At 42.5% G+C, this 23038-nt stretch overlaps 1 protein-coding gene, 1 long non-coding RNA gene and 1 pseudogene across 9 annotated transcripts in view; 1 reads left to right on the top strand and 2 right to left on the bottom strand.

Annotated features, from left to right (window-relative positions):
* Positions 1 to 7538, bottom strand: part of INTS10 (integrator complex subunit 10) — a 36425-nt gene extending 28887 nt beyond the window's left edge. For 4 of the 8 annotated variants that reach the window (XM_026485683.4, XM_057303339.1, XM_026485687.4 and 1 more), the window contains exons 1-8: positions 7282 to 7519; positions 6628 to 6695; positions 5357 to 5460; positions 4518 to 4657; positions 2460 to 2541; positions 1821 to 1961; positions 980 to 1151; positions 400 to 569 (exon numbers count right to left, since the gene is read on the bottom strand). In XM_026485683.4, coding sequence (XP_026341468.1) covers positions 400 to 569; positions 980 to 1151; positions 1821 to 1961; positions 2460 to 2541; positions 4518 to 4657; positions 5357 to 5460; positions 6628 to 6695; positions 7282 to 7410 — 1006 coding nt within the window. In that variant the 5' untranslated portion in view covers positions 7411 to 7519. Of the gene's footprint in view, positions 1 to 399; positions 570 to 979; positions 1152 to 1820; positions 1962 to 2459; positions 2542 to 4517; positions 4658 to 5356; positions 5461 to 6627; positions 6696 to 6873; positions 6969 to 7281 lie in introns of those variants that run through there. The other 4 variants (XM_026485682.4, XM_048226274.2, XM_057303341.1 and 1 more) reach the window with 4 other exon arrangements.
* A 2477-nt stretch (positions 7539 to 10015) lies between these two features.
* LOC130541876 (uncharacterized) overlaps positions 10016 to 23038 on the top strand; it is a 30090-nt gene continuing 17067 nt past the window's right edge. The window contains exon 1 of the long non-coding RNA XR_008955951.1: positions 10016 to 10226. This is a non-coding gene — a long non-coding RNA (uncharacterized LOC130541876). The remainder of the gene's footprint in view (positions 10227 to 23038) is intronic.
* LOC113245553 (40S ribosomal protein S2-like) lies at positions 17323 to 18134 on the bottom strand (annotated as a pseudogene).

Raw genomic sequence — 23038 nt, 5'->3', positions numbered from 1 at the left:
TGCTGCTTTTTCAAAATAGAGGCACTGAATATCCGTATTTAGTTTTGCAGTACCACTACATCACTTGATATAAAAATTTAATCAATCAATCAATTAAGCGGACTCCATGCCCGCGTGGAGCCCAATGCAGGGCTTGATCTCACAACCGTGAGTGAGATCAGGACCTGGGCGGAGATCAAGAGTCGGACACTTAACCAACTGAGCCACCCAGGTGCCCCGATATAGAAGTTTTAAATGAAAATGTACTTATGTAGAAACTACCAACAACTTAAAAAAAGGCACTGGTGTCACCCCACAATTATTTGGATCCAAGAACAATGTTAAGGTAAACATTTTCATCTTCTTCATCATCCCAGCTGAAGCCAGTATTTTGGGAGACTCTAACATTCTTTAACCAACCTTGGAATAGAGATGGTTGTATGCTGTTGACGTACTGGAACGCATTCTTAAAGAAGACCAACATGGTGGAATAAACCACTTGGTTCTTATATTTTGCATGAGCTTCATTATCAAAGTTGTTCATGTATCTGCAGAGATCCTTCATTCTGTGCAAAATATCACCATAGCTTCTGAAAGATGAAGGATGATAAAAATTAGTTAATTACTCTGGGCTTGTCAGCTAAAGGTCTAGAGAAAAGCCCCAACAGAAGCACGACATTTATCAAATGCAGCTGGAGGCATATGTGATTCTGAACTAGAGCAGTGATCAGACCACGATTTCAGGACACATAATGACAAAGAAGCTACTCGTTCCTCTGAATGCTAAGGAGTGCTTCAAGCTCAACAGCCTCTTACAAGTTCATACTCCCACCAGGAATCTTTTAATAAAGTTAAAAACCACCCTCTTTTGCATAAATGCCAAGTTGCCCAAGGCATACACATTATATGCTTTTTAAGAAAGTGTTTTGGTTTTTAAAGATCCTGAGATTACGGTATCAGAAGGCTTGCTAAGCAATTCTAGAAATGAACAATTTCTTACCGTCTTCCTTTATCCATCTGCCATTCGCATCTCATTCCAACCACATTTAAAATCTTAAACAACCTCTCCCAAGGGTCCACAATCTGGGATGATTTTTCAGTCAGCCCTTCTATTATGTACTTCTGAGAGCTCCGTTTGCTAGGTGACATTAAATCAGATGCTTCTTGGGCACCTGGGAAATGAGAAAAAAGAAGCCTACAATTAATCTTATGACTTACTATGTAGGTAGCACTTGACAGAGAAAGACACAGTCTGAATCCCTATTCAAAAGGCAAGAGCACACAATTCCAACACATTATGTGTTGGACCCACAACATGCTAACACATTATGTGGGAAGGACCCACAACTGGCCACTGGTATAAGCAAGAAATGACCTTTGAGCTGTGGTATGTGTATGAAGCTCAGGACACTAACATTATGGTTCAGCAGGTTGACTGTTTCAATCAAAGGGTAAAACTGGTTCCGGAAAAGTCTCATTTCTTTTTTTTTTTTAAAGATTTTATTTATTTATTCGACAGAGATAGAGACAGCCAGCGAGAGAGGGAACACAAGCAGGGGGAGTGGGAGAGGAAGAAGCAGGCTCCTAGCGGAGGAGCCTGATGTGGGGCTCGATCCCAGAACGCCGGGATCATGCCCTGAGCCAAAGGCAGACGCTTAACGACTGCGCCACCCAGGCGCCCCCAGGAAAGTCTCATTTCTTACCTGTAGTATTTTTTCCAGGAATCATCTTTTAGAACACTATCAAACTGGTATGCATCCAAAGAATAATCAGAATGATGAGGGATTTCTGAGTTTGCAATTTACCAAACTCTGTATAAATAAAATTGAAGCATCACTTACCTTGATGTTGACTCTCTATTTGAGTAGACCTAGTGACGTAATTGATATAAAATTCAGCTGCTTTGTTTAAGTACTTATATAATAAATTGGCAGGCAATCGGACATCATGGTTGTTAATTATTAGAGGAAGGACATCACAGACTGTTGAAAAGGAAAAATAAGAAAAAACAATTAAGTTGTCTTTTTACCCTACAATTCTGATAGGAACAAAATATTATTTTAGAGTTCACTTAATGTAGAATCCAAAATATATAGGGGAAAAAACCCTTTATGGCACATTTATTTAAAAACTGCAGTGCAGAGGGACACTAGTGGATGGAGTGAGCAAGGAAATACACAAGCAAATTTTACATTATGGGTAAGGATCTAGTTCTTACACTGGGTGACAATTCAGATATTTATTATTATGCCTCATACTTGAACATATTACACATATTCTTTAGGAGGTATCGAATATTACGTAATAAAAATATAGGAGTTGCTTAAATGCTTTCTGGACTAAAAAAATAAACAAGGATTTAAATTTCACACCATGAAAAGTTCCTTTGCTTTCCAGAAATGACCTTATCCCTGAAATGATACTTACTCCAGCATATTCTACTTACATAAGGAATTAATACAAAATACAATTTTTCTTACCAAATAATTTTCTAAAGCAGTTAACAGGAGATTCTTGTTCTTCAATAGTTTCAGCCTCTAATAATGCTTCCCCAAGGCCGACCTGTTTCAAAATACAGTTAAATCATTTAAATGTATTACAGTTTAAAACGTCAGATTTACATAAAGAAATATTTTTTTTAATACCAGTTTGTATAAGCAAACTTCCCCAAGAAACAAATATTCTCATTTTAAAGACTAGAAAACAAAGTGCATCAGCAACACAGCCCGGAAGGAAACCCCAAATTCACCTGACCACTGACTATTTTGTCTTGGTCATTCTCCTCTGAACTAGCAAAATTAAAATGCTAACAAGATGTCTACAGAAACTTGAAGGAAGCACTGGAACTAGTTAGAATGATAAAGGAGATGTAGAAATTTTCTACAAAATGTAGAAACTAACTGTATTCTCTACATCGAGATGTATTATGTCAACAAACCTTACCACTTTCAAGTGTTGTCAGGAGTAGCCAGTCATTCAGCCTGGGCTAGGCTGGATGCAACTGTTTGACTTTTAAGGGCACCTTTCCATTACTTTCTACCACGTATTCCCTAGCAGAGTAGAAAGCAGGCTTATCAAAATCCACCCAGACATCTGCATTATCTTCCTTGGGGTCAGTTGGCGATGCATGGGGTGGGGTGAATAATGGAAAAGGTAACACAAAAAGCTAATAGTTGAGTAAGGATCAAGGAATGTATTGGGTTGAACAGCATCCTCCCAAAATTCATGTCCACTCAAAGAGTCTCAGAATGTGACCCTACATATATTTTATCTTATAAAAAAAGTAAGCTCTTTGTAGATGCAATTAGTTGAGAAGAGGGCACACTGGGTTAGGGCAAGCCCAAATCCAATGACTACACTCCTTACATGGTCATGTAAAGACACAGGAACATAGACACATAGGGAAGAAAGTCATGTGACAACAGAGGTGGAAACTGGAATGATGAAGCTGCAAGCTGAAGAATGACAAAGATTGCTGGTGACCACCAGAAGCCAGGGAGAGGCAGGAAGGATCTTTCCCTAGAGCCTTTAGAGGGAGCATGGCTCTGCCCGCACCTTGCTTTTGGACTTTCAGCTTTCAGAACTGTGTGGGAATAAATTTTGGTTGTTCTAAGCCACTCAGTTTTCTGGTCCTTTGTTACAGCAGCCCTAGGAAATGAATAGAGGGAGGTACAGAAAAGGTTAACTGGAGCCAGAAGCTTGAAAGATAGTGTGGGTAAGAATAAACAAGAGAGTTTGAATTAATAGAGTTAAGGATTTGAATCCTAAATCTCCCACTTACTAGCTATAAGAAGCTACTAACGTATTTAAGATTCTCCTCATCTCTAAAGTGGGATACTATCTACCTCAAGGGGTCCAGGGAGTACAGGGAGTATGGAAGAAGATACCTAACACTTACCAATAATTATTACAGACAGAAGGAATAGAGGGAAAAGCACATGAAAAACATGTCTGTGAAGACTATAGACTATGGCTCTCAGTTAAATTCAAACATTGTTGACTACAGTGCAATAGGATTTTTTAAAAAGATTTATTTATTTAGAGAGAGAGCATGCATGAGGGAGCGTGGGTGCAGAGGGAGAGGGAGAGGGAGAGGGAGGGAATCTCAAGCAGACTCCATGCTGAGCTGGGAGCCTGGCATGGGGCTTAATCTCACCACCCTGAGATCACAACCTGAGCCAAAACCAAAAGTCAGACGCTCAACTGACTGTGCCACCCAGGCACCTCTGGAAGAGGATTAAAACAAACAAACAAACAACTTTACTGTACTTTACAGATTGCAAATAAATAGCACTGTCAAAGCTTGGTGACTATTTCCTTACACTGATGGGACAGCTTCTGGAAATTTACGAAGTCTGATAACAGTAACATCGTTTTAGCTTTACTGATGAAGATTCCTTGATTTAAGTTCAGTCTTACCCAGTATTCTTCAGAATTTCTGCTTTTAGAATAATACCCACTATAGCTTCTAACCCAGCTGATGGATGTGCTGATCGGTTTTATTTTCTCTTGAGGAAAAGGAAAGGATCAAATCATACCCCATGCTGCACCACTGTTTCAGGGAAGCGTCTCAAAAGTAGAAGCAACATTTCTGATCGTTCCAATGTGTTGAAGCATTGTTCCGTAACCTTTAGTAACATTTCGCACTGGACCCGACCAGGGAGAGTTTCAAATAAACCTGTACATAACACATTGTACTTTAAAAATTTTCTTTCAGAAAGAAAATCCTGAAGCTAAAGTGGAAATAAGGCATTTTCATGTACTGAGCAGTAAATACTACATTTAGAATCACTGTTTCAGTTTTACCTACAACCTAGAAGGCTTCTGGGTCAGATGGTATTAGACACAGATGTTTGCTGAATGACCCTAAAACACTTGGAGGCCTTATCAGATCCAGAAGATAAGAATGGCGTAGGGGAAGGGTCACAACAGTGCTTGCTGCTGGCTGAGATAAAGAGGATGCACTTGTTTAAGTTGAAATAACCTAAACCACATACTTTTTTATCCAGAATTTGAAATCTCTGATTGGCTATCACAACCCAGGGGAAAGATCATAAACCACTAAAAGTTTCTCTCCTTTTTTGTGGAGATCTGCCTAACCTACAGATGCTTTCTGATCACTATAAAACCTGCTAAAAATATATTCAATTCCCTGGTCCAACTGATAAATGCACACCCTTTAAGGAAGCTTAGAGGTTTCTAAGCAAATGCTCAAGGGACCAAATGACACCATTTGCACAGACCTCAGTTGTCAAGAACAAACATACATTTGGATACCAGTACCACAGATGTTGAGTTTTCTGTGAAATTACTATATACAACTTAGTATTCCAGAAACGGTAATTTATACACCATTAAGTTATAACTCCATTCTTACTTCTTAAAAATTGGGTTTGTTTATCCTGTGAATCGTTCCTTAATGCTGATGTAATAATGCTGATTTCTCTCCACACCACGGGCTGATCTGGGAAATTCACAAACCTATTTTAAAATGAATGCAATAAATTAAAATGTCAGATTCTATATAGTATTACAAAAAGAAAAGAACATGAGCATACGGAGAAATACACATTTTTCTTTATTACAAGTGAATATGTGGATGCACCCAAACAAACCAAAATAAAGATACAAAAATAAAAACTAATTAAGGAAAATGAAGTTAATCACAAAAGTCTTTAGAGTTTTTATAAGTGAAAAGACAAATGACCATAATATATAAAGCACGCCTAAATATCAACGAGAAAAAAGAAAAGAAAAAAAACCTACCCAAAAGAAAAAGTGGGCAAAAGCAAAACACAGAAAGAATACAAACAAAGAGAACACTTGAAAAGATACGCAGTCTTATTAGTAATACGATGAACACAAACTTCCAAAAAATAGTAAGATACCACTTTCTATCACTGGCAAAAATCAAAAACCCGATAGAAAGACTGATAATATCCAATGCTGGCAAATGTGTGGGAAAATGGGCACTCTTATACACGGCTAGTAGAAATGTAAATTCGAATAGTATTTTTTGGAGAGTAATTTGATAGTGTATCCCGTATACCCTTGACTGTGAAAATCAATGTTTAAGAATCTACTCTACAGAAAAACACTAAAATTTGGGTACAAAATTGCTTACTGACACTCTGAATATAATCTCAAATAATTGGAAACTACCTCAATGTCCACGAATGTTATGAAATGCTATGCAAATATGAAAAAGAAGAGCTCTACATACTGAAAAATAAAGGCATCCCTCCATGACAGTGGGTGAAGAAAGCAAGCTGCAGCGTGATATATGCAGTATGATTTCCCTTTTGTAGCTCTTTCCCACAAACACCAACTTGTATGTGCTGCATTGTGTATACATGTACACAGACACAAGAAACTCTGGTTGAGCTGGCGGAACTTTCACTTGTTATTCTCTATATTTTAGTATTGTCCGAACTGCAAAGAGCACGTATTATTTCCAAAATAAAATACATTATTGAAAGAAAAGTTTTAACAAGAAGAAAACATAAGCCTTCTCTGCAGAAGGCACGTCAGCAGTTAACGAAGGCCTAGACGCAAGAGATGGAGATGAACTTGAAGATCTCCCCCCAGCTCCCACTTCCACACACAGACAAAACCTCAAAGGTCGAGGGCAGTGCAAGCTGAACTCACATGTCGTACAGCAGTCTCCCGGCGGTGGCAGTCCTCTCGGCATTTCGCTCGATGGTGTACATCTCATACTGCAACACAGATCGGCCCCGAGGGTCACAACCTCCGCCCGGGGTTGGTCCTAGCTCACCGCCCGCAGCTAGCTGGCCTTCACTGAGCACCCCCAACCCGAGAGGGCCTGACAGCAAAGCATCACCTGCTGGCACAGAGCCACGGGGCTTAGGAGTGCGAACCCTCGGGGTCACTTACAATCCTTCGGTCCCCAAGATTGGAGGAATAAGGTCTCAAAATTAGTAGGCACTACACAAATGGCTGCCATGATGAACGAGCGGGAAGACGGCCTTTCCCAGAGGCGGGGGGGGGGGGGGGGGCCGAGCCGGCCACCGGAAAGCAAAACACCCCCAACGCCTCCAGCCACCCGGACCTCCAACGGGTCCGCTGTATCTCAAGGTGCTGGTCTCGCGGGGGAGAATGCGTGTGAGGAGTGTCGGAGAGCGGCGCGGGGGAGGTGGAGAGAAGGGGGAAGAGAGCGAGAGGGGCGGGCCGGACTGGAGGCGACGGCCCCCAAGGCGGGAAGAGCTGGCGGCCAGTGTAGCCCCGGAGCGGCCAAGTGCTACACCTCCACGGGGGCAGCCGCGTGCAAGGGCCTGACCTCACCTGGATGTTAAAGTCTGCGGGGTAGAGGCTGCGGGCTGTGATCAGCCAAGCTTTGGCTGCCCACAGGTCGTGCTGCACCAGCTCCCGGGCTCGCTGCACCAGGAACTCGCAGTCACCCTGGGCCGACATGACCCAGGAGGCGTCAGGCCACCGGCAGCTGAGGTCGTTTACCTTCCGGATCTGGAGACACCGTCGCCGCCGCCGCCGCCGCAGCCGCCGCGGGGGAGGCTTCTGCGCATGTCCGGGTTGGCCGATCCGGAAAACCTTTCCGGGTTTTGCGAGCAGCTCCTCCGGTCGGATCTCCTGAAAGGTCCGGCGCGTTCCTCCTTTGAAGATTTAGTGTTTTGGTACGGACTTTTCCAGGTCACCTCCAAAATGTGGAGAAGTGGATTCCCATTCTTGCGGGCTCCAGCGTGACTCTTGTCCAGCCCGGAAGCATGCGCAAGAGATCGTAGTCGCCGAGCTTCCTCCGCGGGTTCTTCCATCCCTCTCCTGGAGATCTGCGGGTGGGCGGTCCCTGGGTGTTCTTGAGGTCTGGTATCCAGGACCAGGCTGGGAAGAAGTTGGAGAGGGAGAGGGAGAGGGCGGCCTGGGAGGAGGAGGGAAGGAGTGCGCAGAGCTCCCTCCGGCCGAGCGGAGTTGAGGAACCTGTCCCTGGGGCATTGCCCAGGATTAGGTTTATGGGGAAAAGTCAGGCCAGATTAGGGGCCAAGGCACAGAGGAGCATGGTAATGCCTAGCGTTCGTTCTGGTGCATTTTATCATTTCTAAGTATGTCCACATTATATTGTTGCGCCTTTATTCGTTGATTTCTACAACAAACATTGAGCTATTGCAGTAATTAGTACTTAGAAAGTGCTTTGCTGCATGCAGTGGGCGCTACAAAGAGTATTCCTATCCCAGCAGAGGTTTTACAATGATATGGACATGTGGCCTACAGAAAAATAGGCCATTTTAATGATCTCTTCCCATCATATTAGTGTCATGTTCACCTAAACTCCAGATTTGATTTCCGTTTGAGAGAAGGAAAACACAATAGTCTCCCTGCTCTGGTGAGGGGGAGGCTGCATTTAAGTGCTGGAGTAGCAATACTTGGCTGCCTACTAGGAAGAATGTACCAAAATGTGGATTCATTAGATCTCAATCCAAGTTCTATATACAAAAAGTTTTAGCAAGTTCTTTTTACCACTGATATCTTCAATTTATTTGATTTAAAGCCAAGAGATTAAGGATTCAAAGCTGATATGTTTTAAAAATAGAAATTACTAGGTACTTATATACATGAAAAATTATATTTTAAATAAGTATGAATATATATATTACTATTCATGGGTATATATAAGGTCTAATACATTCTTACTAATGGTGATAATTGATAAATAAACGATCTTAAAGTTAATGGTGAGTTAGTATGCTAAATTTAGAGGTAAGTACCAAGAAGGGAAGGTGCAAAGAAGCAGTATAAAGCACTACTGCTATCAAATCCAAGCTCTTTTATTTTGCTATTTAGTTTGTGATACCATCCTAAAAATAGCACCTTTATTTTTTATTTTATTATCATTTTTTAAAGATTTTCTTTATTTGACAGAGACAGCCAGCAAGAGAGGAAACACAGGGGGAGTGGGAGAGGAAGAAGCAGGCTCCCAGCAAGGCAGGGAGCCTGATGCGGGACTCCATCCCAGGACTCTGGGATCACGCCCTGGGCCAAAGGCAGATGCTTAACGACTGAGCCACCCAGGCGCCCCTAAAAATAGCACTTTTAATTATCTTTCCTTTTACTCAAAGATTTTAAAGGTTTTATTTATTTATTTGAGAGAAAGTGAAAGAGTAAGAGAGCACAAGATGGGGGAGGGGCAGAGGGAGAAGCAGACTCCCAGCTGAGCAGGGAGCCTGATGCTGTGCTTTATCCCCGGACTCTGGGATCATGACCTGAGCCAAAGGCACATGCTTAACTGACTGAGACACCCAGGCGTGCCCCTTTTACTCAAAATTTTTAAAATTTGATTTTGTTTCATTAGTAGCCCCAAAGATATCTTAGCTAGATTCACTGCATTAACATCAGTCATTCTGTGATCTATTGATTGCATTCTTGAGGAAGCATTCTGGTTCCAAAGATGCTGTTTAAGGTCTCCTGATTACGTACAGCAATAGCCTAATTGTGCCATCACTTCATAGGCCAGAATTGCCCAGTGACAGAATTCTTTTGGCTTTGTAGAAAAGAAGGTAGAAAATGGAACTTAAACAGCTCAGGGTAATTTTTATCTTATAACAAACAGGTCATAAAAGCAGATTGCTGACTTAAATTTTTTCGTTATTTAATATTAATAAAGTGTTATGCAAGGATTTTCGAGTGGCAAAAATGACTGATTTGGTTTTTAAACTTTATGTTTTGGGTCTGGAATTACCAAAACGAAATCCAAAACAAAATCGTACACTTGTCCCTAAGTCTTTAGTTATTTAGTGTTCTGTTAGATAACAGTTGTAAATTCGGGGCGCCTGGGTGGCACAGCGGTTGATCATCTGCCTTCAGCTCAGGGCGTGATCCCGGCGTTACGGGATCGAGTCCCATATCGGGCTCTTCCGCTATGAGCCTGCTTCTTCCTCTCCCACTCCCCCTGCTTGTGTTCCCTCTCTCGCTGGCTGTCTCTCTCTGTCGAATAAATAAATAAATAAATCTTTAAAAAAAAAAAAAAAAAAAAAAAAAAAAAAAAAAAAAAAGATAACAGTTGTAAATTAATATTTTCAATCTAGAGGCTAAAGAAGGTAACTCTGGTTGTATTTAGGTGCCAACCAGTTGAAATTGCCTCTTACTTTTTTGCCAGAATACAGTGTAAGATTTGTAGCTATTTTCTTGCCGACTTCTTAACTTTGAAAGGTGTCCAGCTAAACATTTCTCCTAGGATGTCCTGCGACATCGGGAAGTACCGAAAGGAAGTCCCTCACGAGGTGAGTTGCTGTCTTTAGGCCTCTTTGTTGTGATCTTGAAGCCTCACTAAGAATCTGAGCTCCTGGCTCACGTTCTCCGCCACAACTTCTAAGCCATGTGAAATGCCCAGCATCCAGCCGGAAGTTCCTTAAACTCAGTTCAGCGATTTGTATTAAACTCTATGTTGCTTTTTACCTTCCGCCTCAAAAACTTCAAACTCACAAATGCAACCTCTGAACTTTCCCACACTTGGTGCTTTTCAGCAATTTCCTCATTTCTCTTCTCCCGGATTTTGGCTTCACAGATTTCTATGTCCTTGACACCTACACTCTTCTCCTAGTATATTTGACCCCTCCTGGACCTCCTCCTTTCCCGCGCACGCTAAGGCCTGTGCTCTGACGTGCAGCACGTTCGTGGTCTGTGCGTTCTCATCCCACCGCTGTATTCGCTCTTCAAGTGACCAACCCTGGATCCAGCCTATGTGCCTCTTCCTAGACGATGCAACTGGTTTGAAGTAGGTGCAGTGAGTATACGTTCAAGGAGTGTGGAGGAGGCCGGGTTCTGTTGGTGAGTAGCGCGCAGGGGCCGATTGACGCTGCACCAAATTCCAGGGCTTAGTATCAGTCTGGGCCTCGACTTCTCCCACCTCCCATTCTTTCACCAGCTGTCTGAAGCCTTTGTAATTTGTGTAATTTTTCTCACGTGCTCGTACTCTTCACCTTGAGCAGATGGTTTAGCCTTTAATGGAGAAGATTGAGGCCATCAGGCCTTGCTTAGTCTCCGTCAATGTTGGAACCATGGCCTAGATCGTTCAAGACCACACATGTCACGGGGTACATATTCTTAAGACCCTTTGATGGTTTGAACGGTGATGTGTGCTGTGCTATGCTGCTACCTGGCTTGAGGCACGGCTCTGCCTTACCTTTTGCTACCACCCCTCGTCCCAGAACTTCGTTCGGTTCTCCCATGTGTTGTGTTCTCCGTCTTCTCCAGGCATTCACGTGGGCTGTCACTTCCGCTCTGCTCAGAGCACTCCCTACTGCTAGCGTGGAGGGAACTGATTCTTTGTGTCTCAGATAACACCTCCCTGACCCAGCCCACCTTGGTTCCATCGTCCTTGTACTGTTTTATATTGGATCAGAGGCCTGTTTCTTACGCTGTTACTGTCCCGGCCCCTAAGATATGCCAGACATGTATTAATAGTAGGTTTTCAATACAATTTAGGTGAATTTTGAATTTTTTTCACCCTTTGCTTATCGATTTACCTAAACCTTTAATTTTACAGAGATTTCATTCCCTATGGTTTCAGAGGATAGAGGGTCCCTTTCATTCAAGGCCAAAATCTTCACCGGTGCTCTGAATCCTGTAGTCTTGGTTTCCTCAGAAAATCTGCCCTATCCGTTATTCTCACATCTACAGTGTCCATCTAGTTCTACGGATTCCTACCAGAAGAGGACATGTTTTAGGGGGGTTGCTGTGGCTTCCCATTGTTTTTAGTAGATGCTGTGTGCCCTGCACAGTTCCCCTCTCCCAGGCGGCACCCCCACCCCCACTGCTGTATAGGCTGCTAACTGCTCACAGCTGCTCCCTTCCGTAGAGAATTGCCTTCAGCTTCCTTCAAAAGTTGGCCATTCCAAAGAGTAACACAAGGTACAATACAAGTGAAAAAAGGTAGTGCCCTTGCCTCAAAGGGAGGAAATCTATGGCATAGTTTATGTTCAGAGCAAGTTTGTCTGAGACCACAGCTACGTTCAGCTCTTTCCCCTTCCCCTATCCTGCTTCCTTCCTTTAGAGGTTTTTCTTGAAGGACACATTCCCTAAATAAATCATGTGTTCCTAAATCCCTGTCTCAGGCATTTCTAGGTAACCCAGCTCAGACGTCAGACCGCTATGAGGCACCTGAGAAGCCCTCTGGTTCCAGCCATAGTCCCTTCTCGGCATTTGTGTATCGGCAACCATTTCCCTTGGGAATCAGGATCAAAGATCTGACTAATACAGTAGCCCCTTTCTTTTCTGCCTGTTGGTTCACTGGTGCCAGGAGCACCAAATGGTCAGGTGGCAGTCTTCCTTCCAATTCAATGGAAGCCTGACTATGTTCCCTGGTGCTTACCCTCCTCTCTTTGGAATTTGGACTTCCAAATTCTCAGAGCACAAGATTTAAGGGGGACAGTTAGAAAAAATTCCTTTAGTGGATTATTGGGTATATTTTGAGGGGCCACTCTCTCCTCCCACCCTTGTTTGGTTTAAAGCATATCCTATGTCGATAGGACAGTTGCCCAACCTCACAGGATTGTGGTTTAGCTGACACCCTAGTTAAACCTCCAGTAGACCATATCCACCATTCTGTCAGGCCACATACTTCTGGGTGATGGGAACAGAGTAAGACCAGTGAATGCACTGGGCCTGTTCCCTCTGCCACATTTGTTTTGCCATAAGATGTTATTGGGCCTGAAGTGATATTGTATGGGATACAATGGTGATGAATAAGGTGTTCTGTAAGGCATGAATGGAATGCGCAGAATGTTATGGGGGCAAATCTGAATAGTATGAATTCTCATGAGGACAAATCACTCCCTTCTCCATGAAGAACAGGTCCAGTGTTAAGTGTTAACCAGCTTTCCACTAGGTAGCTGGCTGCTCCCTTCACCCTCCACTCTGGGGAAATGACGCCATATTGGGGGTCTTGTTTTGGCTTCTGCCATTGGCCATTTGGCACTCAATGGTAACTCCAGTCATATCATCCTTGGTGAGGGGAAGTTCATGTTGAGCTCACACATAGCATCCCTGCTGCCATGGCCACTTTTTTCATGTATCCACTGAGCAAACAATGAATGGCTGGGGAAAGAGATTGACGGACATCCACGGGATGAGTCATCTTGTTTCCACCTGATTCAGTGAGAGTCTTCTTTGCTGTGGATGTCCCCTGGGAAGCATTTATGTAAAATACAACTGCTTTTACATTTTGCACCCATTCTGAGAGTCCACATTTACTTTCCCAGATCTCTTTGTCACCAGTCTTCCAATTTTGCTCTCTCCAAGCCCCTGATCTGTCAGATAATCTGTCAATGACTTCCCATGTCAGTAGAGATTCATACCTCAGGTCCAGAGTGGACCATGGATGAACTACCCAAAGTTCTATGTGCTGGAGATATTCCCTTTTATTGTGTCTTAGGGCTAACCCTGAGTGTGGCTGTCCTTCGGTGGTCACCCACTTCCAGATGCCAGCATACCGCGCACCCTTGTGTACACCAGGTGCTCTCATGAGGCCACGGACGTGAGTTCAGGGAGAGGTGGTAAGGCAGCAGACATAGCTACATGGGACTCTGAGCCATGGTCATGAGAATTTCTTGTGATTTTGAGACCTGCTCAGGCTCTCTCTTATCTATTGTATTTCCACTAAATAGTAGAATGATTCTACACACTCCTAATTTTATGATGGGATCCTAAATGATGTTTTAGATAATAGCAAGTTAATGATGGGCACCTCAGATCACAGGTCAGTTGATAGCCTACAAGTCAGGGGTCAATGTCCACCAGGCTCCGGTAGCAATCTAGGAACTGCTTTTTTTTTTTTTTTTTTAAAGATTATATTTGATTTATTTGAGAGAGAGAACAAGCAGGGGGAGTGGCAGGCAGAAGGAGAGGGAGAAGCAGGATTCCTGCTGAGCAGGGAGCCCAATGGGGGGCTTGATCCCAGAATCCTGGGATCATGACTTGAGCCAAAGGCAGATCGTGAAGCGACTGAACTACCCAGGTGCCCCCTAGGAACTGCTTTTCAAATGAGCTTGCTTTGGGCTCTCACTGTGATTCTCCCATTAGCCCTTGTCAGAGGCTCCACACAATATCCCTATGTCACAGGCATAAGAAACTTATTTCTGTTCCTTTGGGCTCTACTCAACTTGGCCTTTGCTTACCAAGTTATCAGAAGCTGTGCTAATTTGTTTTACTACAAAGTAAAGATATATCTGGAATAGCTGCTGAAGTTAACACCAATAGCTGATTAAGTTCATGACAACTCATATTCTCCAAGATCCATGTTGCTTTTTCAAGGATGAACCATCAGTTGAGTTAAATGGGATGTAATGGGAATCACCTACCATGTATCTTTCAGTAACAGAAACTTTCACTCTACCTTTCCTACACAATGGCTCTTACTCCATTAGGAAACCAATTAGAAGATTGTTTCTGTTAGTTGCTAAGCATGTCTGTGGGGAAATAATTACAGGATCATTTCCTGTGAGATTTGTTGGACATGCTGTGAGATAGCCTTGGACCAAGACACCACTTATGACCTGACTGGTAGGCTGGTGTGGTGCTGTGGGCCTTCAGCAGTTAACGTTATTCAGGGTTAATGAACTCACGCAGAATTAATTAATTCAACATCAATTCATTATCTAATAACCCCGAGGAACCCAGGTTTTCTCTTCCCCAGTGCCCATCACCCTGATAAATGGCTGCACATCCTCTGTGGAAGGCTTTAAGGAAGATATATGATATGAAATTGTGGCTAAGTTGCAAAGTCCTTTTTCTGTGTGTTTTTTTTTTGAAGATTTATTTATTAGAGAGAGAGAGAGATTGTGTGCACGTGCACATGTGGTGGGGGAGGAGCAGAGGGAGAGGGAGAGAGAGAGTCCTAAGCAGACTCCACGCTGAGCTTGGAGCCCGACATCGGGCTCAATTCCATGGCTCTGAGACCACGACCCTGAGATCATGACCTGAGTCAAAATCAAGAGTTGGACATTTAGCTGACTGCACCACCCAGGCCCCCCTCACAAAGTCCTTTTCCAAAGGGATGTGGCCTCTACCTCAGTTATGGAATCCTGGATCTGTGAGCTGACTGGAGGCTGGGAACTGGGTACTTTTCACTTACAGTCACTAAAGTCAGGTTTCTGCTCACTTGGCTTAGACTTGCTCTGATTTTATGAATCGGTAGGCTGCCCACCTACCTTATTCCTGGGAACTTCATGGTTGATTTACCACTGCCACAGACCCCTGGGGACCAAAATGCTCTGATTGCCTCTCTGTCCCTGAGGCTTATTATGGTCGTTGTCTCCGCTTTCTCTCTAATGGTCAAGTGTTACCACCTGACCTCTATGACACTGGGATCCCATTATCCCTATTGAAATCAGGAAGCCCCATTCTTTTAATTAATTAATTAATTAATTAATTAATTAATTAATTTTTGAGGTATAACTGACATAACCTATATTAGTTTTAGGTATACAACATAGTGTTTCGACATTTGTATATATTGTGAAATGATCACCACAATAAGTCTAGTTAACATCCATCCACTCATATATAGTTACCATTCACTGTTAGAGAAAACTTTTTTTCTTGTGGTGAAGCTTTTCAAAATTACTGTTTTAGCAACTTTCAAATATGCAAAACAGTTTTATTAACTATAGTCACCATACTATGCATTACATCCCCATGACTTGTTTATTTTATAACTGAAATTTTGTAACTTTTCACTCCCTCTCCCATTTGGCAGGCCCCTCATCATCCTCCCTGCCGGCAACTACTAGTCAGTTCTCTGTATCTATGAGCTTGGTGTTTTTGGTTTTAGTTTTTTTGTTTGTTTGGTTTGGTTTTTAGATTCCACATATAAGTGAGATCATATGGTATTTGTCTCTCTCTGACTTATTTCAGTTAGATTAATGCTCTCAAGGGCCGTCCACGTTGTCACGAATGGCAACAGTCCATTCTTTTTTTATGCCTGAATAGTATTCCATTGTATATATACCACATCTTCTTTCTTCATCCAATCATCTATCAATGATTATGTTGTTTCCATATTTCGCTATTGTAAATAATGCTGCAATCAACATGGGAGTGCAGATATAATTTTAGAATTAGTGTTTTCATTTTCTTCAGATTAAAAACCCAGAAGTGGAATTGCTGGATTGTACGGTAGTTCTACATATGATTTTTTGAGGAACCTCCGTACTGTTTCTTATAGTGGCTGTACCAATATACATTCCCACCGACAGTGCACAAAAGTTCCCTTTTTTCCACAAACTCACCAACACTTGTTATTTCTTATCTTTTTGATATTAGCCATTTTAACAGGGACAAGGTGATATCTCATTGTGGTTTTGATTTGCATTTCTCTGATGATTAGTGATGTTAAGTATCTTTTTCATGTGCCTGTTGGTCATCTGTATGTCTTCTTTGGAAAAATGTCTATTCAGATACTCTGCCCCTTTTTAAATAAGATTGTTTGTTTGCTATTAAGATTTAAGTGTTCTTTGTGTATTTTGGATATTAACTCTTAGTCAGATATATGATTGCAACTATTCTCTTCCATTTGGTAGGTTGCCCTTTCATTTTGTTGATAATTTCCTTTGCTGTGCAGGAAGCCCAATTCTATGGCAGCATCTCCCACCAGCATGTCTGGCCTAAGGAGAACAGTTAATATAGAGATTTTTATGGCTGCTGGTACTCCCTTCACTAATGCATTTCTGGACCATCCTGGGTTGTAGGGTTGGTGTTGTCTAAGCAGGCTGCACATAATGAATTAACTTCGACATTCCCATCTCATTACATCATCATACCCCTTTCTCTAAAGTATGCTAGGAAAATTGCAGCATCTCAATCTAGGCCATCTCTGAACCAGGCTGTACAAGGAAACTCTTAGAGCCATTTGGGACTCTCACAGCCACTTCAGGACCAAAGTGGAAGGAAGACATATCTGAAACTATTGCAACAGACCCAATAGATTTCAAAATGTGATAGATTTTAACACTGTATGGAACCTCTGACAAGGCTTATTGGAGCAAAACTGTGCATATTTGAATAGCGGTTCCTAGATTTTTGCTGCTGGACATATTGACTCTAGAATAATAATAATTCCTCCTCCTCCTCCTCCTCCTCCTCCTCCTCCTCCTCCTCCTCCTCCTCCTCCTCCTCCTCTTCTTCTTCTTCTTCTTCTTCCTCCTCCTCCTCTTCCTCCTCTCCTCCTCCCCTTCTTCCTCTTCCTCTTCTTCCTCTTCTCCTTCTTCCTCTGCTCCTTCTTCCTCTTCTCCTTCTCCTCCTTCTCCTCCTCCCCTCTCCCCCCTCCTCCTTCTTCTTCTCCTAACAAGCTTTAGTTCACTTTATTTTTCTTGTATAAAACTATGTGGTGGTCACAGCTGGGGCCTGGGTTCTCCACATGGAGACTCTGGTGTGGGTCTTTGCAAGACAGTCAGTGAATTCCTGATAGGGAGCCTTAGTGAACATTGTCTCTTTCCAGAGGTCAGGGTGAGATAGCTCTAGGTCTTGGAGATGGCATCCAAAGTATCCTTGGCAAAGTTGCCCAGGGTGGCAGTGCAGCCCCTGGCTGAGGTGTGGCCATTGTCACTACCAGCCATCATCAGGAGCTTCTTGGGCACAGGGGCTGAAAAAATGCCAGGGCCTTTGGTGGCAGCTCAGAGCCACAGCAGCCCGTCACCTTGCATGGAACAGTGTGGGGCTGGCCTATCTTGTTCCCCACAATAGCTTCGCTGCACAGGGAGGATAGAAAGCTTGGAAAGCCACGGATGGCAGTGGGTACCTCTGTGGAGCACTTGACACCCAGACCAACGTGTCCATAGTAATCTCTGATGGCAATAAATGCCTTGAACCTGGTATGCTGGCCAGCAGGGGTCTGCTTTTGCACAGACGTGATCTTCAAAACCTCATCCTTGAGGAATGCCCCCAGGAAGAAGTCAATGATCTCAGATTCGCTGATGGGCAGGGAGAAGGGAAAGATCTCCTCTGGAGACTTGATCTTCATGACCTTGACCAGGTGGCCCAGCCATGTCGTTGGCCTTGCCTCCGTGAGCTCTGTGGCCTCTCTCCAGCTGGGGCCCAGATGCTGCTGCTGAAGCCTCCTCAGAAGCCCCCCCCCCCATTCCAGGGCCCCCAGGCCTGCCAGGTCCTCCTGCAGCACCGGCATCATCTGCCATTTGGCGTTCTCTCTGAGAAAAAGCTAAATCTAGAATTCTTGGTAAGTGTACTCATATTGATAAATTTGGCCTACCTAATTTCACAATTTGTCCTTTCTGGTCAATGCCTCTATTTTCCATTCCAAGGGTCTTGTGGATGGGAATTGGTAGAATCTTATGATTCCTTTGGGATATATTCCTTTGTCTATTCCTGGAATAGGTTTTGTAATTCACTTTCTGGGTCATACAGGAATTTTTCATTTTTCTCTCTCTCTCTCTTTTTTAAAATAATTTTTATTTTGTTATATTAGTCACCATACAGTACGTCCCCAGTTTTTGACGCAATGTTCCTTTTTTTTTCTCTTTAAGATTTTATTTATTTATTAGAGAGAGACAGAGTGAGAGAGCATGAGTGGGGGAGAGACAGAGGGAGGGGGAGAAACAGACTCCGGGTTGAGCAGGGGCCTGACACGAGGCAGGCTCCAACCCAGAATGCCAAGATCAGGAGCTGAACCGAAGGCAGCTGCTTAACTGACTGAGCCCCAGGAATTTCTTTTCCTTTTAAAAAAAAATGTTTAACTTGGAAATAATTTCAAACTTGCAGAAAAAATACAGGAATAAAAATACTATAAAAATCATTTGTATATCTGTTATAAGTTGAATTGTGTCCCCACAAAATGGATCTGTGGAAGTCCTAACCCCTATTACTGTAGAAGGTAACCTTACTTGGAAACAGGGTCTTTACAGCTTTAAACTTGAGGTCACTGCATGAGCTTAGGCCCTAATCCAATATGACTGGTGTCCTTATACAAAAGGGGAAATATGGACACAGAGATACGTGCACATGGGGGGAATCCCACATGACCATGAACGCAGAGATCAGGGTGCTGTCAGTATAAGCCAAGGAATGCCAAAGATTTTGAGCAAACCTCAAGAAGCCAGGAGACAGGGCTGGAGCAGATTCTCTGTCACAGCCCTTAGAATGAACCAACCCCAGCTGATGGTCTCAGACTTCTGGGAGCCAATATGTTCTGTCGTTTAAGTCAACAATCGTACCACTACCTCATTTGTAGTACTTTGTTTGTGGCAGCCTGGCAAACTAATATGCACCCTTTACCCGGTTTCACTTACTGTTAACATTTTGCTTCATTTGCTATGTAATATGCATGGATTTCCCCCCTCTCTCCCTATATACACACACACACACACACATATAGATATATGCATATATATGTATGTATACATAATATCTATTTTTACCAAACAATTTGAGACTAGATTGCATGTCATGGCCCTTTATGCCTAAATATTTCAGTATGTGTTTCCTAAGAATATGGATATTCTCTCACATTAGCAACAGTACAGTTTTCAAGTTCAGTAAATTTAAGCTTAATAAAATTGTTTTATCCAAGCTACCATTTCTATGCCAATTTTTAATGTTTTTTGTAGCATTTTCCCCCTTGAGTGAAGAATCCAGTCTTGGATCAGGTATTGCTTTTACTTTTCACCTAGTGTTCTTCGGTCTAGAATATTTCCACAGTCTTTCTTTGTCTTTTATGGGGACATTGACATTTTTGAAGAATATAGCTCCCCTCCATTTTCTTTTAAATAGAAAGTTCCTCATTCTGGCCTCATCTGATCCTTCCTGAGATTCAGGTGTGCATTGCCAGGTGGAATGAATATTGTGTACATGGTATATCCTTCTCAAGGATCACACCTGGAAGCATAGGATGTCCATCTGCCTCTCGCTGGTGATGTTTATTGTGATCACTCTTTCAAGGTGTTGTCTGACTTCTCCACTGTTATTATTTTACTTCCTTGCAACAGTGAGCAAACTGTAGAGAGACACTTCAAGGCCATGCAGATACTCAGCCATTTTGGAATTTAACTCTGGAGACAATGAGGGATAGTGGGATGACTCTTGCAGAATAGGCACCCCGTCCTTAGTCATTTGTGGCCCTGCAGCAAAGAGATAACAGACTCCTTGGAGGCCATCTCATTTCAACCCATGCCTTGAGTTGAAAGTTCAGGACACCAAGCTTCTCTTTTTCAAAGCTGACAACCCATTTATCATTGCCACTGCAATCCAGTGATTTCCAAGTCTTTTCTCCTCACTGTACTCCATCCCATGCCCAAGACACCATAATTTGAGTAAGCCTGATGCCACAACGTGCTGTTGTTTCCCACTGTTCCATTTCCCTGTGTGTATTTAATGAAGGAGCCATTTACAGCAGTGTGCACAGAGTTAAGAGAACCACCAGGGGATGTTGAGTGACCAGGAACTAGTGACAGCAGGATTCCAGCCTTTTTATCTGAAGGTTGAGAGCTGAGGTCATGGAGAAGGGGCATCCTAGCAGAATCTGCTGTTATAGAGAGATATAACCACTGCCAAAACTCTTGAGCTGATACAGGAAGAGAGTGGACAAGAAATACTCTACTTCTCTTTCTTTCTGCCCTCCAAGATTCCATGGTACTTCCCACTGGGTGAACCTAACAAGAAGCTAGAGGGAACTCAGCTAAGAGTCTCTAGGTTTCAGCCATTTGGAGAATAGTGGGCAGAAAGGAGTCTAGAATAGGAAAAAAGCAGCACTCAGCCTTTCACTATATGCTGTGGGGAACTGACTATTGTCCTTTGTTTTGCTCCTGCTGCATGCAAGTCCATTCTAATAATGCTTCCAACATTTCATTGCAGTTTTTCTTTGTTATACCAGTTCTTGAGGAGAAACAAAACAGCAATATCTACTTACCCTCTCTCTTACCCTTTTGCTATTATTGTCACATATATTACCTTTGTGTATGTAATAAATGTGTATGTTTTAGAATGCTCCAAAAATTCCTTATCTTTTTACCCATTATAGTCAACCTTTTCCCTGGATTCTTTTACACATTTTATGGCTATTTTTTAAAGATCTATTTATTTATTTTGGAGAAGGGGGAGGGGCAGAAGGAGAGAGAGAAAGAGAGAATCTCAAACAGACTCCTTGCCGAGCGTGAATGAATCCCAATGCAGGGCTTGATCCCATGACTCCGAGAAATGAACTGAGCTGAATTCAAGAGCCAAAATCAACCTATTGAGACACCCAGACGTCCCTATAGTTATTTTTAAGCCCTCATTCCTGCTAATTTCAACATCTGAGGTATCTGTGTGTCTGTTTCTATTGACTGATTTTTCTTTTACTCTCAATCACATTTTTCTTTCTTTGAATTTCTAGTAATTTTTGACTGTATACTAGACAGTTGATGACTTATTTTAGAGGCTTTGGATTATTTTATTTTCTTTAAAAGAGTGTTGAACTTTATTTCTGTAGGTAGCTAAACTAATGTGGACCACCCTGACCTTACTGAAACTTAGTTTTAGGTTTTTAAATGTTGGTTATTTCAATTTTGCCCTCAATTCTAGAGCATGGTCTTTTCTTCTAAGAAATGAGCATTCTGATGTCAAAACTGAATAACAAAGATATTGACCAGTGCCTCTCCTTTCTGGCTGGGTCTGTGTCTCCCTGGCACTGTTAAATCCCTGATATTTCTCTTCAGCTTTCAATCCCTTAGTATCTTTTCTCTGTTAGGCTTTTCAGAGCCTCATCCTTCACATACATAGCTTAGGCTATGTAAAAAAAACAAACCAAACCAAACCAAACCAACACTCCAGGGGAACCCCAGGCAGATTTTGGAGATTCTTTCTGTGCAACTCCTTCCTTCCTGATAATCTGCCCCTCAAATTTCATGTGCCATAGCAACTTTGAATTCCAACCTCTGTTCTGTTGCTCAGAGACAGTTCTCTGCTTGGCCTCCATTTTCCTATACTGTTTTTGGAAAATGGCTTCAGAGAAAAAGTCCGGGTGGATTTGGAGCTCACCTACTGTGCCTCCTGCAGGATTGTAACCCTATGCTGGATACTGGTCAGTGCTTGAACACAGTTGTTTTATATGTTTTCTAGTTTTTTAGTTGTTTATAGAAGGAGTATTAAGTGCAATTTGAACTAATTCTTCAAGGCCAGAACCAGAACTTACTCTAAAAAATTACTATGACTATATTGTCATTTTGCCTTTTTTTTGTTAGTTTGTTTGAAATAAATTGCACCTCTTATATCAGGTCTTCTTCAGGTATAGTTTCTGTTTATTTTTTTATTATTTCTTTTTAATGTGCTTTCCTGTTTCTTTTTTTCCTTGTGATTTTTAATTGAAAACAGGACATTTAAATCTTATAATATGGTAATTCTGGAAATCAGATTTTCCTCCTTCCCCAGGGTGTGCTGTTTTGGTTTGTTTCTTTACAAATTGTTTTGTTAGGTGTCTGTGTCAGGGATCAACCTGAGGTGTAACTTAAGGTCTCTTCAGGTCTTTTCTGAGCCTGCATCTCGGGCATGTGTAGTGACTTTCTAACTTTTCCTGTGTATGTAACTAATCTTTAAATGTCTGACTTCCAAAAGGGGCAAAAGGGGAAAAGGAAGAGAATAAATTAACTGTTGTCTCTTTAAATCTTCTGGAAGCTGGTTCAGTTGGAGGAGCATGAAATGATGGCGGTGGGAGTTGCCAACAGTGGCTGCCCACCTCTGTGTCTACATTTTCATCATCAGATGCAGCAGTTGGTGGTCAGAACCCTGATCCCTGGTGTTTGGTGGACAAAGTCCTTTTGCTCACTCTGGCTCCTGCAAGCTACTCCAGAAACACTGGTATAGCTGCCTGCCATGGGGCTGGGAGTGGGAGGATGTGCAGCTACTACTGTATTGGGGTGAAATTGATCACAACTAACCACAATTTACCCAGCACGTTGTCCCCTGGAAGCTGAAAGTCTTTAAATAGACTATAGAATTCTAAAATGATTACACAAGACAGATTTTGCCAATGCAATGTTGTCCAGCTGGAGAGACAAATTCCTGGAACTTCCTCCATTACCATCTTCCCTGACAGCCCAAGCTTATTTGG

This window comes from Ursus arctos, unplaced genomic scaffold (assembly GCF_023065955.2).
Source record: "Ursus arctos isolate Adak ecotype North America unplaced genomic scaffold, UrsArc2.0 scaffold_27, whole genome shotgun sequence".
NCBI classification, from domain to species: Eukaryota; Metazoa; Chordata; class Mammalia; order Carnivora; family Ursidae; genus Ursus; species Ursus arctos.
Note: the sequence above shows the minus strand (reverse complement) of the source record. Positions and strands in the feature narration are given on the sequence as shown.